At 43.5% G+C, this 17,777-nt stretch overlaps 1 protein-coding gene across 2 annotated transcripts in view; it reads left to right on the forward strand.

Moving 5' to 3' along the window:
- Positions 1 to 13,696: 13,696 nt before the first annotated feature.
- Positions 13,697 to 17,777, forward strand: part of NUCKS1 (nuclear casein kinase and cyclin dependent kinase substrate 1) — a 37,188-nt gene continuing 33,107 nt past the window's right edge. Inside the window, exon 1 of one of the 2 annotated variants that reach the window (XM_003822940.5) lies at positions 13,697 to 14,148. In XM_003822940.5, the coding sequence (XP_003822988.1) occupies positions 14,132 to 14,148 (17 nt within the window). In that variant the 5' untranslated portion in view covers positions 13,697 to 14,131. The remainder of the gene's footprint in view (positions 14,149 to 17,777) is intronic. The other variant, XM_008976547.4, reaches the window with a different exon arrangement.

Consider the following 17,777-nt stretch of genomic DNA (forward strand, 5'->3'; position numbering starts at 1 on the left):
GAACATGCTCATGTGTGAAATAGAGACATGCATGTAATTAAATTTGGGGCCAAATTAGGTGCAGTTAGAATAGCATGCAGTGCAGACATATCCCAAGCTGTTTAATTGACAAGTTCCACTTACTAAGATATGTCACCTCAGTGACTGTCATTTAATTTTGAATATCAGCTTTTTGTTTGCAAGTGCAGAGATTTTTGACAGCCATTCCAGCTTCAACTGTTGTGGCCAATAGCTAATGTTAATCGGAGTGTTTGGTATAAACCAAGTACTCACCTAAGTACTTCACATGGATTATTTTTATTTTCACAATGACCCTATGAGATAAATATGTGAGGAAACTGAGGAACAAAAAATTTAGACTTTGCTCAAAGATGAAACAGCTAGCAAGTGGCAAACGGTGATTTTTTTTTTTAACCTTAAGTGGTGTTGCTCCAGAAACTGGGCCCTTTACTCTACTACACTGCCTCCTTGAAGTTTTTCCATTTAACAAGTTTTCAATATGGTGGAAACAGTAATGTATTAAAGGGTATACAAATTTTCCAATACTTTTATAATGAAAGATGAAAAACCTACTCGTTAAATAAAATGGGCCGGGTACAGTGGCTCACGCCTGTAATCCCAGCACTTTGGGAGGCCAAGGCGGGCGGATTACCTGAGGTCAGGAGTTCGAGACCAGCCCAACCAACATCGAGAAACCCCATCTCTACTAAAAATACAAAATTAGCCGGGCATGGTGGCACAGGCCTGTAATCCCAGCTACTCGGGAGGCTGAGGCAGGAGAATTGCTTGAACCTGGGAGGAGGAGGTTGCAATGAGCCAGATTGCACCATTGCACTCCAGCCTGGGCAACAAGAGTGAAACTCCATCTGGGTGGGGAGCGGGGGGAGGGGGCGGAAGAAAGGAAAATCCAAACCTCTTAGGGCCCAGCAACCCAAACAAAACCTCTATTTACATTTCATAAATTTGCCTTCAATCAACTTTTATGCAAATATTTTTTCACATAATTGTATTCATATTTAAACAAAACTTTTTTTTTTTTTTTTTTTTTAATAGTGACAGGGGCTTGCTATGTTGCCCATGCTGGTCTCAAACCCCTAGCCTCAAACAATCCTCTCACTTCAGCGTCCCAAAATGTTGGGATTACAGACATAAGCCACTGCACCTAGCCTAAACAGAGTATTTTTCATTACACACCTTTTATGTGTCCATGATTACAGGAGGAGTTGTAGGGGATATAAAGGCCTATGCCACTGAAGTCCAAAGAAGAAGGAGGTCAAGAAAGAGTTTTTGAAGTAGCATTTAAGATGGATAAAAATCAAGAGGTGAGATAGAATTTCAGGTTGGGGCAAAAGAAGTTTAGAATTCTTATGCAGGTTTGGGAAGTAGCCAGTAGAACCCAGGGTTTATGTTTAGAGCCGTGGGAAATAAGCTTAGATTATTGGCAGATTGTTTAGGTCATTAATTTAAGCAATAGTGATGTACCTACCATGTGCCAGGTACTTCATTAGGTATGTAGGATGCAGGGCTGGGGAAAAGAACGTTCCTGTCTAGGAAGGGCCGTCCAGAAAGCAGGTGGACATGTAAAAAGAATTGTGTCTCAGTGCAGAGAGTGCCAAGTCTTTACTTCTTGTAGTGATGGAGGGCGAGGATGAGGTCGAGGAAAGCCTTGTAAAGGAGAGGGTGCTCAAGCTGGGTAAGAGCTTGCCAAATGGAAGATTACAGGAAATTCGGAGAATAGTGGATATTCATTATAGCTGGAGCTGGCAGGAGGACTGTAGCGTTCTCTTTGTTTAGGCTGCTATAACAAAATGCCTTAGATTTGGGTAATCTATAAACAACGGAAATGTATTGCTCACAATTCTGGAGGCTGGATGTCCAAGATCAAGGTGCCAGCAAATTTGGTGTCTGGTGAGCGCCCTCCTCTTCATAAGTGGCACCTTCTTGCTGCTTCTTCACATGGCAGAAGGGGCAAAACAAGTTCCCTGTGCCATCTTTCATAAGGGCAGTAATCCCAGTCAGGAGACTGCCACCTTCATGACCTAGTCACCTCCCAAAGGCCCCATCTCCTACTACCAACACATTGGGAAATAGATTTTTTTTTTTTTGAGATGGAGTTTCACTCTTATTGCCCAGGCTGGAGTGTAGTGGTGCAATCTTGGCTCACTGCAACCTCCGTCTCCCAGGTTCAAGCGATTCTCCTGCCTCAGCCTCCTGAGTAGCTGGGATTACAGGCACGCACCACCATGCCTGGCTAATTTTTGTATTTTTAGGAGAGACAGGGTTTCACTATGTTGGCTAGGCTAGTCTCAAAACGCTTGACCTCAAGTGATCCACCCACCTCGGCCTCCCAAAGTGTGGGGATTACATGCATGAGCCACCATGCTTGGCTGGGAAATAGATTTTAACATATGAATTTTTAGGCTGGGCATAATGACTCACACTTCTAATCCCAGCACCCTGGGTGGCCGAGGTGGGAGGATTGCCTGAAGCTAGGAGTTTGAGACCAGCCTGGGCAACAAAGTGAGACCCTATCTCTACAAAAAAATACAAAAACAGGGCCAGGTGTGGTGGCTCACGCCTGTAATCCCAGCACTTTGGGAGGCCAAGACAGGATGGCTTGAGCCTAGGAGTTTGAGGCTGCAGGGCGTTATGATTGCACCACTACACTCCAGCCTGGGCAACAGAGCAAGACCCTGCCTCAAAAAAAACAGAAATGAATTTTGGAAGGACACAAAACATACAGATCATAGCAAAGGTAGAGGTGAGAAAATGAGATTGGAGTTTGGGTCAAATTAATGAGAGTCTGTATGCCATGCTGAAGTGTTTAGGCTCTTTTTTTTTTTTTTTTTAAGAGTCAGGGACTTGCTCTGTTACCCAGGCTAGGGTGCAGTAATGTGGTCATAGCTCAGTGCAGCCTTGAACTCCTGGCTTCAGGTGATCCTCTAACCTTGGCCTCCGAAAGTACTGAGATTACAAGTGTGAGCCACCACATCTGGCCTGGATTTCACCCTGTAGTAGAGAACTATTGAAAGGGCATTTTTAATCTTTTTTTTTCTTATTGAAAAACATAAACATTACTTCTTTTGTAAGTGGCTTAAAACAACACAAATTAATTATCTTACAGCTCTAGAGGTCAGAAGTCCAAAATGGGTCTCTCTCGGGTAAAATTGGTGTTGGCAGGGCTGCATTCCTCTCTAGCAGCTATTTTAGGGAAGAATCATTTTTCTTGCTTTTTCTGGCTTCTAGAGGCTGCCCACATTCCTTGGCTCATGGTTCCCTTTCTTCATCTTCAAAAGCCAGCTATAGCTGATGAAACCTTTCCCATATCTCATCACTCTGAACTTTTCTGCCTCCCACTTCCACTTGTTTGTTTGTTTTATTTTGTTTTTGAGACAGGGTCTTAGTCTGTTGCTCAGGATGGAATGCAGTGGCACGACCACAGCTCGCTGCAGCCTGGACTTCCCAAGCTCAAGCAATCCTCCCACCTCAGTGTCCTTAGTAGCTAGGATCACAGGCCCACACCAACACACATGGCTAATTTTTTTTTCCTAATTTTTTATAGAGATAGGCACTTAGGGGGACCAAGGCAGAGGATGTTATGTTGCCCAGGTGGGTCTCAAACTCCTGGGCCCAAACTATCCTCCTGTCTCAGCCTCCCAAAATGCTGGGATTACAGGCATGAGCCACCACGTCTGTCTGTTCCTCTTCCACTGTCATTTTTTTTGTTTTTATTTGTTTTTGGGTTTTTTTGGCGGGAGGGGCGATGCAGGAAACAGCCTTGCTCTGTCGCCCAGGTTGGAGTGCAGTGGCACTATTTCAGCTCACTGCAACCTCTGCCTCCCGGGTTGAAGGGATTCTCATGCCTCAGTCTCCTGAGTAGCTGGGATTACAGGCATGCGTCACCACACCCAGCTAATGTTTGTGTTTTTAGTAGACAGGGTTTTGCCATTTGGCCAGGCTGGTGTCGAACTTCTGGCCTCAAGCAATCCACCTGCCTCGACCTCCCAAAGTGCTAAGATTACAGGCATGAGCCACCATGCCTGGTTCTTCTTCCATGTTTAAGGACCCTTGTGATTACCTTGGGCCCACTGGGACAATCGAGGTTAATTATCCCACCTCAAGATCAGCTGATTAGCAACGTTACTCGCTGCTCACGTATTCACAGATTCCAGGAATTAGGACATGGACATTTTGGGGGAGTCATTATTGTACCTACCAAAGATGGGAAAACTGAGTAGTAGAAGGGTTAAGGAACTTGCCCAAGGTCACACAGCTAGTTGGTAGTACGGCCAAGAATAAACACTTTTTAAAAATTCAAATTATAGACATTTTTAAAAAGGAACCAGGCATAGTGACTCACACCTGTAATCCCAGAACTTTGGGAGGTCGAGGCGGGTGGCTCACTTGAGGTCCGGAGTTCAAGACCAGGTTGGCCAACATGGCAAAACCCCATCTCTACTAAAAATACAAAAATTAGCCAGGTGTGGTAGTGCATGCCTGTAATCCCAGCTACTAAGAAGGCTGAGGCAAGAGAATTGCTCGAATCCAGGAGGTGGAGGTTGCAGTGAGCCAAGATCATGCCACTACACTCCAGCCTGGGCAACAGTGCAAGACTCTGTCTCAAAAAATAAAAATAAAAAGCCAGGTGCGGTGGTTCACGCCTGTAATCCCAGCAATTTGGGAGGCCAAGGCGGGTGGATCACAAGGTCAAGAGATCAAGACCATCCTGGCCAACATGGTGAAACCCCATCTCTACTAAAAATACAAAAATTAGCTGGGTGTGGTGGCACAAGCCTGTAGTCCCAGCTACTCAGGAGGCTGAGGCAAGAGAATTGCTTGAACCCAGAAGGCAGAGGTTGCAGTGAGCCAAGATCGTGCCACTGCACTCCAGCATGGGCAACAAAGCAAGACTCTATCTCTAAACAAACAAACAAATAAAGAGAATTTTCCTCTAATTTCATCACTGAAAGATAACTTGATTAAGAGTTTGAGTATCCTTTCAGGTTTTTCTCTACATATACGGTATTAGCTATGAACCATTCCCCTTAAAAAAATAAATAAATAAAATAAACAGGCTCATACTTGGCTTTCTGTAGTTTGCTTTTTTCTTTTTAATGTGTCTTGGCTATGTTCCCATCTAAGAACATACAGTTCCAGCTCATTTCTTTTCATTGTTGCATAGGACTATATGGATATATTAATAATTTATGTTGCCAAGCTATCTATTTTTTTTTTTTTTTGAGACAGAGTCTCGCTCTGTCGCTCAGGTTGGAGTGCAGTCGCATGATCTCAGCTCGCTGCAACTTCTGCCTCCCAGGTTCAAGCAATTCTGCCTCAGCCTCTGCAGTAGCTGGGATTACAGGCACCTGCCACCAGAAGCCCGGCTAATTTTTTGTATTTTTAGTAGAGACGAGGTTTCACTGTGTTGGCCAGGCTGATCTTGAACTCCTGAACTCAGGTGATCCACCCGCCTCGGCCTCCTGAAGTGCTGGGATTACAGGCGTGAGCCACTGTGCCTGGCCTTTATCTATTGATGGGTATTTGAGGTATTCCTTTTTCCCCTATTACAAACGGTGCTACAAACTAACATATTTATAAATTTATGTGAAACTTCTTTAGGAACTCCTAGAAATGGGTCAGAGTATATGTACTTTGAAATAAACTCCCACCAGTAGGGTCTGAGAGGCCATTTTCCCCATATCCTTAACAAGACTGTTTTCAACTTTTACCAATCTAAGAAATGAAATATTTTTTTAATTTTCTTAAAATAATTTACCTTTTCTAATCCTCCAGTGTGCATGCTAGAAAATGTTTTTAATTTGTTTTTTGTTACAAGTGATCATATTTTTAAATGTATTAGTCATTTTTATTGTATGAATCACCTATTTGTGTCATGTCTGTTTTCATTTTGTCTTTTTCTTGTGACTTTTAAAAAGTTCTTTTTTATATTATGAACATTAACCTTTTGTCACACATATTGCAAATATTTTCCCCAGTTCATGGAGGGATTTTATTTATTTTTTATTGAGACGGAGTCTCACTCTGTCTCCCAGGCTGGAGTGCAGTGGCGCCATCTCAGCTCACTGCAACCTCCACCTCCAGGGTACAAGCGATTTGATTCTCATGCCTCAGCCTCCTCAGTAGCTGGGATTACAGGCGCATACCACCATGCCCAGCTAATTTTTTTTTTTTTGTATTTTTAGTAGATATTGGGTTTCACCATGTTGGTCAGGCTGGCCTCGAACTCCTGACCTCAAGTGATCCGCTTGCCTCAGCCTCCCGAAGTGCTGGGATTACAGGCGTGAGCCATTGTGCCTGGCCCGTGGAGGTATTTTAAGTAGAGTAATATTAGATTTGGGCTTGAGAAATCTGTCTGATGGTAGCTTAAATGCTAGAACAGTTTAGCCTTTATTGTGGAAGCTGTATGGACTTATTGAAAATTTGAGTATGAGAATGATATGAGTACTGTGGTTTAGGAAGGTAGTATTGCCTGTTGTATCTACTACAGATTACAGAAAAAGGAAAGAAGAAAGACTGTTATAGTAGTTTAAGCATGAATGGTGACAATGTAAATGGCAAGTGAAAAATGAATTTGACAAATGCAATGAAGGAATCAAGAGGTTTCCACTTTGAAGACTAACAGTGAGGCATAAGACGGAGTCAGTAGTACCAAGATTTGAATACAGATAGCTAAGAGGAAGGTGATAACGCACAGCAAAGAAAACAATCTACAAAATGAAAAGGCAGCCTACAGAATGGGAGAAAATATTTGCAAACCATGTTTTCAGTAAGGCCTTAATATCCAAAATATATAAGGAACTCATACAACTCAATAGCAAAAAAAAAAAAAACCCAAATAAAAAATGGACAAAGGACCTGAATAGACATTTTTCCAAAGAAGACATACAAACACCCAACAAACACCCAGCAGGTATATGAAAAAGGTGCTCAACATCACAGTCATCAGGGAAATGCAAATCAAAACCACAATGAGCCGGGCACACTTTGGGAAGCCAAGGTGGGTGGATCACCTGAGGTCAGGAGTTTCAGACCAGCCTGGCCAACGTAATAAAATCCCATCTCTACTAAAAATACAAAAATTAGCCAGATGTGGTGGTGTGCACCTGTAATCTCAGCTACTTGGGAGGCTGAGGGAGGAAACTCTCTTGAACCAGTGAGCCGAGATCACACCATTGCACTCCACCCTGAGGGACAAGAGCGAAACTCCATCTCAAAAAACAAAAACAAAAAAAAAACAAAACACAATGAGATACCACCTCACGCCTGGTAGGATGGCTATTCTCAAAAAGTCAAACGATAACAAGTGTTGGTGAGGAGGTGGAAAAAAGGGAACCCTTATACATCATTAGTGGGAATGTAAATTGGTACAGCCATTGTGGAGAACAGTATAGAGGTTCCTCAAAAAATTTAAAAATAGAACTACCATATGATCCAGCAGCCCCACTTCTGGATATATATCCAAAGAAAATGAAATTGGTATCTCAAAGGGGTATCTGCATGCCCATGTTCATCACAGCATTATTTGCAATAGCCACGATATGGAATCAGATTGTCAGTGGATGAATGGATAAAGAAAATGTGATATGTGTGTTTATATACATACATACACACGACAGAATATTATTCAGCCTTCTTGAAGTTCTGCTATTTGCAACCACATGGATGAACCTGGAAGACATTATACTAAGCTAAATAAGCCAGGCATAGAAAGACAAATACTGCATGATCTCATTTATCCAATGTGTGGAATCTCAGAAAAGTGGATCTCATAGAAAAAGAGAGTAGAGGATGGCTACCAGGGGTCAGAGGATGGGAAAAATGAGGAGATGATGGTCAAAGGGCACAAACTTGCAGTTATAAGATGAACAAGTTTTGGAGACCTAATGTACAGCATGGTGACTATAGTTAATATTTTATATACTTGAAATTTGCTTGGAGAGTAGATCTTAAGTATTCTCACTACACCAAAAAAAGATAACTGAGGCCATGGACATGTTAATTAGCTTGATTGGATAATCACTTCATAATGTATCAAAACATCACAATGTACAACTTAAATATATACAATTTTTATTTGTCAATTATACCTCAATAAAACTGACAGGGGAAAATGATACAGAGGACAGGAATAGAGTCAGGAAAATAATATGGGTGGGAAAGATGATTTTTTTTGACATAAATAAATTGAGCTTGTGGACATCCAAGTGGAAACACCTGTTAGGCAGTTAGGGATACCGAGCTGGAACCAATACAGAGGTAGAAAGGCTGGCACTAGTTGGTGAAATCATGCCTATATGGTCATGGTTGGAGCAGCTTAATTCTCCTAGGAATAGTTGGGAGGTAGAGAATGTCATTGTCTCTCTATATGAAACAGGAAGTGTATCGCAGTGCTGCAAGCTGATGGTCATCACTCTTCATTACTGCACCTTTTCTTCATCTCATCTGGAAGCTGTAAGCAGTTTTGTTTTGTTTTGTTTTTTTGAGATGGAGTCTTGCTCTGACATCCAGGCTGGAGTGCAGTAGCACCATCTCGGCTCACTGCAATCTCCACCTCCTGGGTTCAAGTCATTCTCCTGCCTCAGCCTCCCTGGTAGCTGGGATTACAGGTGTGCACCACAACACCCAGCTAATTTTTGTATTTTTAGTAGAGACGGGATTTCACCATGTTAGCCAGGCTGGTCTCGAACTCCTGACCTCGTGATCCGCCCACCTTGGTCTCCCAAAGTGCTGGGATTACAGGCATGAGCCACCGCGCCCTGCTGAGCAGTTTTTTTAACTGTTACCAGTATTCAGGGATGGTTGTATTCTGTTGGAGGAATAAGTCAGCTATCAGAATTTGGGGTTTTCCTTTAGTGAAGAGAATGTGATCCCATTCTACCGCTCATAGTGCTTCACAGTCTACAAACTACTTTCACAAGTGATCCCATTTTTTTCTCTTGTTATTATGCTAATCTTGTGAAGTGGGTAAGGACCAGTATAATTATCTCCATTTCACAGATGAAGGAGCTGAGGCACAGGGAGTTTGAAATTTGCTAAAGGACATAGGTAGTAAATTACAGAGCTCAGAGACAGATAATCTTGATTACAAGTTCAGTGCTCTTTTTGTTCTACCTTGGGGCCTCGCTTTTCAGCAGTGTTCACCTCACAATATTTGTCAGTGGTTTACATAGATAAAGCTGTCTCTCCCTCAGTGTTACAATGACAAGTTTTCTATGGATTTTGTGTCCAGCAAAACAGTAAGTTAGTCTTGTTGTATTTTTCTTCAATTTAAACTGGATATTGAGTTGTACATCTTTATTGTTTTAGTAGTACAAAATCACCTAAGCTTAGCTCTTAATATTCAAAGTAGAGAGGAAGATGGGAATCTGGAGCAAAGAAATACACACTTGAGAAAAAGAAGACAAGGGAAAATTTCCTCTAATCACGGATCTATCTCCAAGCAGGCTACTCAGTCTCTGGGGTTGTAGAGAGACAGACCTAATACACACAGTTCTTCTATCCCATCCTGTCTTCTAGAGTGGTAGTACAGAGAGAGCCAGCAGGTTGGAGGTAGAAGATTTAAAAATAAAAAATTAAAAAAAAAAGAGTTGGAGGTTTCTTTAACTTCCTGGCAGCATCTCCAAAGAGTGGTACCCTTCTGTGGTCCTGTGCTCTGTGGAAGCAGTCTCTGTCTTTAGACCTGGTTGGTTGACTTTCATGAGTTCACAGAACTGGAAGTGCCCAGCACACAATGCTGAAAAATTTTTATGAAGCTCTCAGCTGCTATAGTGTAGCCCTTGATGGAAATGGGTTTTTGTTGGGTATGTGGAAAACCCATCAGTCTTACCATCCCAGCACTGCCAGTTCTTACTGTCTAACATATGTGAAGTAGAAGGAAAATGGTACTTCTCAAAACATAACTAAAAATCACAGGGGAAAATTAAGCACTGTGTTTAAAAGGCCATGAGATTTCATTTCCAGGGAAAAGGAATAATTCCGCCTTTTCTGTCTCCTGAGGCTTTTCTGTTTTCATAGTTTCTCCTAGTTTTATTACACATATTGTCCCTTCAGGGTTATCAGATAGTGCTTCTAAAACCTGACCTATCCTATGATCAGTGTCCTTCTTCAGTTTCCAGCAAACTGATTGTGGTTAAAACAGGTACACAGGGCAGATCACTGGGGTACAGGTTAGAGGGAACTGACCTTGGAGACTGCATTCCACGTTCTTTTGGCACTACTGGCCATAGTTCTGTACTTGTCCACTAAAAAGTAAACTCGAAGTTCAAGTCTTAAGTTATTTCTTCCCTGAGAGACGATGTTGATTGCAATACTAAGTAAATAAATGAGCAAATGGAAGGAAGATGTTAGCTGAAGCTGCAGTGAAGAGAAAGGTAGGATATGAGGCTGAACTTGGAAGGAGGAGAGTCTTCACTCAGCGGCCATTTGTATACTGGCCTTGCACTACACTATCAGGCCAACAACCTGAAGACCTATTCTGAACTTTCCACCTGCCTGCAAATGTTGACTATGGTCATTTCTGTTCACTACCTAATAAATGAGTAACAAGAATTCCTCTGCCCCATCTCACAATACCAAATAATGATGTTTACTAAAATAATAACAATTTGGCCTAATAAAAGAGCCTCCACCAAAGCCACTTGGTGATCACTCTGCCACCCAAGTTTCTGCCCTGGCATTCTGACAATAGTGGGGATGGTAATACACTTAGTCAAAACATATATGGAGCCGGGCGCGGTGGCTCACGCCTGTAATCCCAGCACTTTGGGAGGCTGAGGTGGGTGGATCACTTGAGGTCAGGAGTTCGAGACCAGCCTGGCAAACATAGTGAAACCCCGTCTCTACTAAAAATACAAAAAGCCAGGTGTGGTGGCGCATGCCTGTAATCCCAGCTACTCTGAGGCTAAGGCAGGAGAATTGCTTGAACCCGGGAGGTAGAGGCTGCAGTGAGCCAGACCAGGTGACAGGGCTAGACTCTATCTAAAAAAAAAAAAAAAGGCTGGGCGTGGTGGCTCATGCCTGTAATCCCAGCACTTTGGGAGGCCGAGGCGGGTGGATCACCTGAGGTCAGGAGTTTGAGACCAGCCTGGCCAACGTAATGAAACTCCGTCTGTACTAAAAATACAAAAATTAGCCAGGCGTGGTGGCGGGCATCTGTAGTCTCAGCTACTTGGGAGGCTGAGGCAGGAGAATGGCATGAACCTGGGAGGCGGAGTTTGCAGTGAGCAGAGATCGCACCACTGCACTCCAGCCTGGGCAACAGAGCGAGACTCCGTCTCAAAAAAAAAAAAAAACCGTATATGGACACTCATTAGGATGGCTATTGTAAAAAACATACTGTTGGCAAGGACATGGGGAAATTGGAACACTTGCACATTGCTGGTAGGAGTGTAAAATGATACAGCTGATGGAGAATCCATACGGCAATTCTTCAAAAAATTAAACAGAATAGCTGTATGATCTAGCAATTCCATTTCTGGGTATATATCCAGAAAGGAAAGCAGGTACTCAAACATATTTGTACTCCCACTTGCCCAGCAACATCATTCACAATAGCCATAAGGTGGAAGCAACCCAAGTGTCCATTGATGGATGAGTGGATAAACAAAATGTGGTATATACATACAGTGGAATATTATTTGGCCTTTAAGAGAAAGGAAATTTTGACACTTGCTACAACATGGATAAACCTGGATGCCATTATGCTAAGTGAAATAAGCCAGTCACAAAAGGACAAATACTGTATGATTACACTAACATGAGATTCCTAGAGCAGTCAGGTTCATACAGACAGAAAGTAAAACGGTGGTTGCCAGCGGCTGTGGGGAAGGGGGAAAGTGGGGAGTTAGTGTTTAATGGGCACAGAGTTTCAGTTTGGGAAAATGAGAAAGTACTGGTGTTGAATCGTGGTGATGGTTGCATAACAATGTGAATGTACTTAACGCCACTTAACTGTACACTTAGAGACAGTTAAAGTGGTACATTTATGTTATGTATTTTTTTTTAACCACAATTTAAAAAAATTGCGGGGGACGGGTGCAGTGGCTCACTCCTGTAATGCCAGCACTTTGGGAGGCCAAGGCAGGCAGATCACTTGAGGTCAAGAGTTCAAGACCAGCCTGGCCAACATGGTGAAACCCCATCTCCACAATAAAATGCCAAAATTAGCTGGGCATGGTGGCGCACGCCTGTAATCCCAGCTACTTGGGAGGCTGAGGCAGGAGAATCGCTTGAACCCGGGTGGTGGAAGTTTCAGTGTGCAGAGATCATGCCACTGCAATCCAGCCTGGGGAGCATAGTGAGTGAGACTCCGTCTCGAAAAAATAAAAATTAAAAATAAAAATAAGAGGGACAGAGGGTGGAATGACATGGAAGAGACAAAAGATATTAATTTGTTTAATGCTTCACTGGTGGACTGTCCTATTCTCTTCTTTTTGGGAAGCCAGATTTTACAAAGGGAGACTTTCAGGAGGCAGATGTGGTGTGTTTTTTGTTGTTGTTGTTTGGAAAGTGTATCTTCAATTGGTTATTAACTGACTGCTCATTGGAGACTTCTGCCAGATGCGCCCAGATCATTAGTCCGTGTGAATCATCACGTCTTCCAGGCCCCACCCTACTCTCTGATAGGCTCCACCTTAACCGTGGGGTCCTGTTAGTCAAGATGCTCTGAGAGCGCACAGCCACCAAACAAAAATGATCGCTTTGACTGTGACAGGGATTGACGTCTATTTTCGATAGCCGACTCAGCCTTAGCCATTCACATAGGAATCCTGAGCTCTGCCTTTGAGAGTATTAGGCATCCAACAAATGCTCACGGATTTAAGTGAAATGATGTGCGTTACTTTCAGTTATATGACTTCGAAGAGTCTTTGTTTTGTTTTTCAAAGTGCAAGGGTAAATCAATAGAATTCATAGGGTCTTGAGCTAGCTCCACCCATCTCTACCCAGGGATGGAATCATCTTTTAAAACTTGGATTTAACACTTACGTAGCACTTACTGTGAGCCAGAGACTATCCTAAAGACTTTTGATAGATATATCAACTCATGTAATACTAATAAGCCTATGCAGTTAGGTACCCTTGTTTCCCATTTTACAGATGAGAAAACTGAGGCACAGAGAAGGAAAGTTATACCACTATTAAGTAGTGGACCTGGGATTCCACCTGAAATACCTTGTGGCCCCTGAGCTCATGCTCTTAGTTATTGTACACCTGACTCTTTTCTTAAAATAGTAATGTACCAGACTGGGACTTTAATGACCCTGAAGTGGATCTCAAGGTCCAGAATGGAGAATGGAAATTGGGGGTGAAGATATTCCTTGATTATGATCCTGCCTCTCTACTCCAGCAGGCTGATTAGGTCCCTGAGGGTTAATGCCGAAGCCAGGGTAAGGGGCTTGTAGGTTTAAGGTCAAATTTTTTGAACCTGAGGAATTTCCCTCCAATTCTGTAGCAGCCCCTCAGTGACGAATCTGCTGCCTCTCCCACGGGTTTTGCTATTAGAGGATTTTCAAGGTGATCAAGGCAGACGAGATGAAACACCATTAAACTAACACTGAGCAACGCTGAACCCTACATAAATCTTTTTTTCTAGTCTTTCTAAGATACGACCCCAGACGAATCTGCAACTCTGGAGTGGAAACCAGGGGGCGGGCTAAGCAGCGACCATTTTTGTTTTGCGGCCGTGCGCTCTCAGAGCATCTTGACTAACAGGACCCCACGGTGAAGGTGGAGCCTATCAGAGAGCAGGGCGGGGCCTGGAAGACGTGATGATTCAAACGGACTAATGATCTGGGCGCATCTGGCAGAAGTCTCCAATGAGCAGGCGTGTTGGGGAGGAGCGCACAAACCCTAGTGGGTTTGGTTGCACGGCGGCTTTGGCGCATTTTCGGCTGGTTTGATTCATCCATTTTGAAGAGACGGGGGAGCGGGGGGCTCGTCTGTTCCAGGAGCCCTGAACCAAAGAGCAGCGGAGTTTGAGAAGCCAGCAGCTCGCGGTTCGGCAGCAGCGGTCCCATCGGCTGAAGTTCGGGGGGGGTGGGGCGCCGAGCGCGCGGGGTGGGGGGGGTCCTGGTCTTTGGCTTCTCGACTCGGTCCTGTTTCGACAGCGAACATGTCGCGGCCTGTCAGGTCAGTGCGGAGTCTGAGGCCTGGAGCGGGTTGGAGGGGGATGGGGGCGAGTGGTGAAAAGAGTGGGGGACAGAAGGCTAGAGTCCGCCATCCCCGGTGCCACGCGCGGCCTCCTTCCTTTCGGGGCCCGCGCGCACCCTTGAGCGTGGGGGGCCCTGCTGGCGCGCGGGGGTGGTGGCTGCGCGCCCGTGCGCGCGCCCCTCCCCGCCCCGCGCCGCTGCAGGGCTCCGGTCTGCTCAGCTGCCTCCCCCACCCACCGCACTAGAGCGGGCGGGGTGTCCCTGAACCGCCAGCGGCCGGAGGGGGAGGGGTGTGAAGTCAGCGCCCCCAAGAGGCCCCACCTCCTCGGGGCCGTCCCCTTGGAGCCAGCGCGGGGAGGCGGGCGGACTCGAGCTCCACTCCCCACCTTCAGCGAGGAGGGGCGGAGGCACCCGTATTGCCCCTTCCCCCCGCGACTGGCGCGGGGGTGGGGGCCCTGAGCCCTTTCTCTAGCGGACGGGGGTGTTCCTGGCAAAGGGGGAGGGGCAGCACTGCCAGCCGGCCCCGCCTCTGTCCTTCGGGGTCGCTGCAGGCCCCGCCTCCCGGATCGGGCCGAGCGTGGGCGGGACCCGTTTTTTTCCCCCCCGGGCAAAAGTGAGAGTTCGGGACTGGATCCTGGAAAATAATGGGCTGCTGCCTCTCTCCCCACCTCAGAGTTTTGAGAGAGTTAACCCCAAAGTTCGCTCTTTCTCTCCGACTAGAAATGTCCTTCCTCGGGGAAATGTCCGTACTCAGGGAGGTGCGGGTTAACAGCACGGCCCAAATCCCGTGTGGTTCTCGTTCCACTCTCACCCGCGTACGCGTCTCGGGATATTTTTGTAACCCTCTTGTCCCCGAGTGACTTTAGTAATAAAAGGGCTAGGTTCGGGTAACCATCAGACTTCATTCTCGGAATTTCAACAAGTTTGCTATTCCCCCAGCTGTCGGTGGAATCGTCCTATGCCATCCTCCAGGCTATTGTATGGAATGTGCCATTTATGGAGGGGTGTGGTTTAGTCCAATCTGTTGAGGCTTTAAAAAGGAGAGCTGTTGCAAATAAATATTTTTAATGTAAGGAATTGGCTTCTTTGCATAGTGTGTTTTCTAAATAAATAGATAAAGGCTTAGTTCTTAAATGTTTTAACAGTCGTTGCTTCCCCTTCATTCCAAGTTGTGTGGGAAACGGAAGTATCTTTAATTAGAGTTCTAAAGAGAGGTTTGGGACCCTGGCAAGGGTTTTGTTCTACACCGTTCTGTCTCCAGACTAGATCATCCTCCAACTGGTGGTGGTATGGGACTGCGTACTCCTACACACGGGGTGGGAATGAGGAGAAAGAGCTGCTGTTAGCTCTGTTTCAATCAGCATCTGTGGTAACTCACGATCTCTACTCTGAAAGTTATGCTGGCCTTTTGGCAAGGAGTCTGGATAGCTCTTTCAGAGTATAGTTTGCGTAATTTTTTTGGCATAAAACTTGACCAATGTATCCATCAACTCACGTAGAATATTTTCTTTAGGATCAGGTAAAATAATAAAGATTTATTTTACCTGGATTGGATCTTTTGTCTTCTGGAAGTAATTACTGTGTGGTCAAATTAGGTCAAATTAGGAAAAATAATTCCTCTACCTTTTAAATTTTAGTTCACTAAGTTTTGATGACTTTATTTTATTGTGGTGACGTTCTTATCTCATCTGCCTGAATTTGTTTTCCCAGATTTAGGTATTGGAACATGAACAGAACATTTTTACTGGAAAACTTGGATTTTTTATGTTACCATGTGGGGATATATATATTAAGCACATTCTATCAGTTTTTTGGAGGCATTGGGACTTCTGCACAACTTTTTTATTACTCAGTATGTTGTTTAAACTAATTTTGACCTTGTTTATTGCCCCTAATTGAAGAGTGAAGTTAATATGTTGTGGGCTTTTTTTTTTTTTTTTTTTTGCCATTTTCAAATTATTAATTTCAGAGCAAGTTGGTTACCGAGTATATTTTAGTCATAAATTCTTTGTAATTATTTTTTAAAAGAAGTCTTTATTCGTGACCAATAATAAAGCAGAAATAATTAAACTTGAGTTTGGTGGTTTGTTAAATTTTGCAATAAAAAAGTCCTGACTTAGGGAAATGCTGTTGTTTCAAAGTATAATTGAAGAATCTATATTCTCTTAGTGCATTTAACATCAACAAAAAAAGTGATAGACATTGACCTGATTTCAGAATCATCAGCCTTGTTTTAAAAACAAAAAAGCACAAGTTGGAAAATATTGTCACTGTGTCGTCTTTTGGGGTATTTCTGCCCTTAGGCCTGTGTATAATTTTGCAGTTTTTCTGGTTCTCATTTTACCATAAATATCCATTTTTATTTTAATATGAACCTAAACATTTTAGGAGCATTTGGAAATGTACCTATGGCACCTTAGCATCAATTTCCAAATGAAGGGTGGTATGGTGGACCTATTGGCTACTGCATGGTTTTGCATAGACCTGTGTCTAGCACGTTATGTTTAACTTTGTTCATACAAGATTGCTGTCTTTACCCTTTGCAGTGGCTGACTGTTAAATGAGAGCTCAAATATTTTAGGCCTTGGATTCAAATTAATAGCTTAAAATTAGCCTTGGAGCTAGGAAGAGGTTTAGGCAAACTCACTTTATTAAGCCTAGTTTAATGGGGACCTGGATAAGTGAGGTGCCTTGCATCACGAACTAGCAGGTGCAGATGTTGGGCCGAGAACCTACATTTCCCAATTCCCAATTCTGGTCCCCACCCGCATGATCGCTGTACCTTCTGCCCGATCAATATTAATGTTATTAGTGCTGATTAAAGAACATAGTATGTAACATTTTTAACTTTTTTAAGTGTTTTCATGAGTCAACTTTGTGAGGAAGGAAGGAAAATGCCATTACTTGTAAGAGGTGAGAAAGAAAGCTCAGATTTACTGACTTGCCCAAACTAGAAACCAGATTTCTTGAAATTCAGCTTTGTTACACTCTCCAGAGATCCTCCTCCCTTATTGAAAGTGATCCAGGTTGCTCAAACCAATCTTTTTGCTTCTCCTTGTAACCTAAGTGTGCTTGATACCTTTTGTTTAACACTTGAGATTGTAAGTAACCTTACCATTGAAAATTTAGATGTGAAAACATAAGCTCTTACAAGTTGTTATAGAATTTATTTTATTGTTTGTCATGTTTATAAGTAATGTTGAGAATTAACGGCTTTCCCAGGATTCCAGTTTGCTTTCTTTTCAAAGAGAATTGTTTGGGCCATGCCTGGATTCTAAAAATATTCTCTCCCCCAAAACAATTGGTTTCAAGAAGTCCTCAGCTAAAGAGAAAAACTAGAAACTTGAAAATTCAAGGTAGTTCAAAATTTGTTACCAAATGTGCACATGAAGACACAAGTTTAATATGGTTGTAGATGAGACTGGCTCATTCTCTTATTCTCTAGTGTGTGTGGGTGTGAGAGAGAGAGAGAGAGAAGTGAGTTTATTAACCTTGGATCTATACTTTTTAAAATTACCTGTCACTTTCCTCTAAAAAGACGTAATTCCTTCAAAGACATGCCATCAAAGATACGTAATTTACAATGCCTTGAATAATGGGGGAGTTATT

This window comes from Pan paniscus, chromosome 1 (genome assembly GCF_029289425.2).
Source record: "Pan paniscus chromosome 1, NHGRI_mPanPan1-v2.0_pri, whole genome shotgun sequence".
Lineage (NCBI taxonomy): Eukaryota > Metazoa > Chordata > Mammalia > Primates > Hominidae > Pan > Pan paniscus.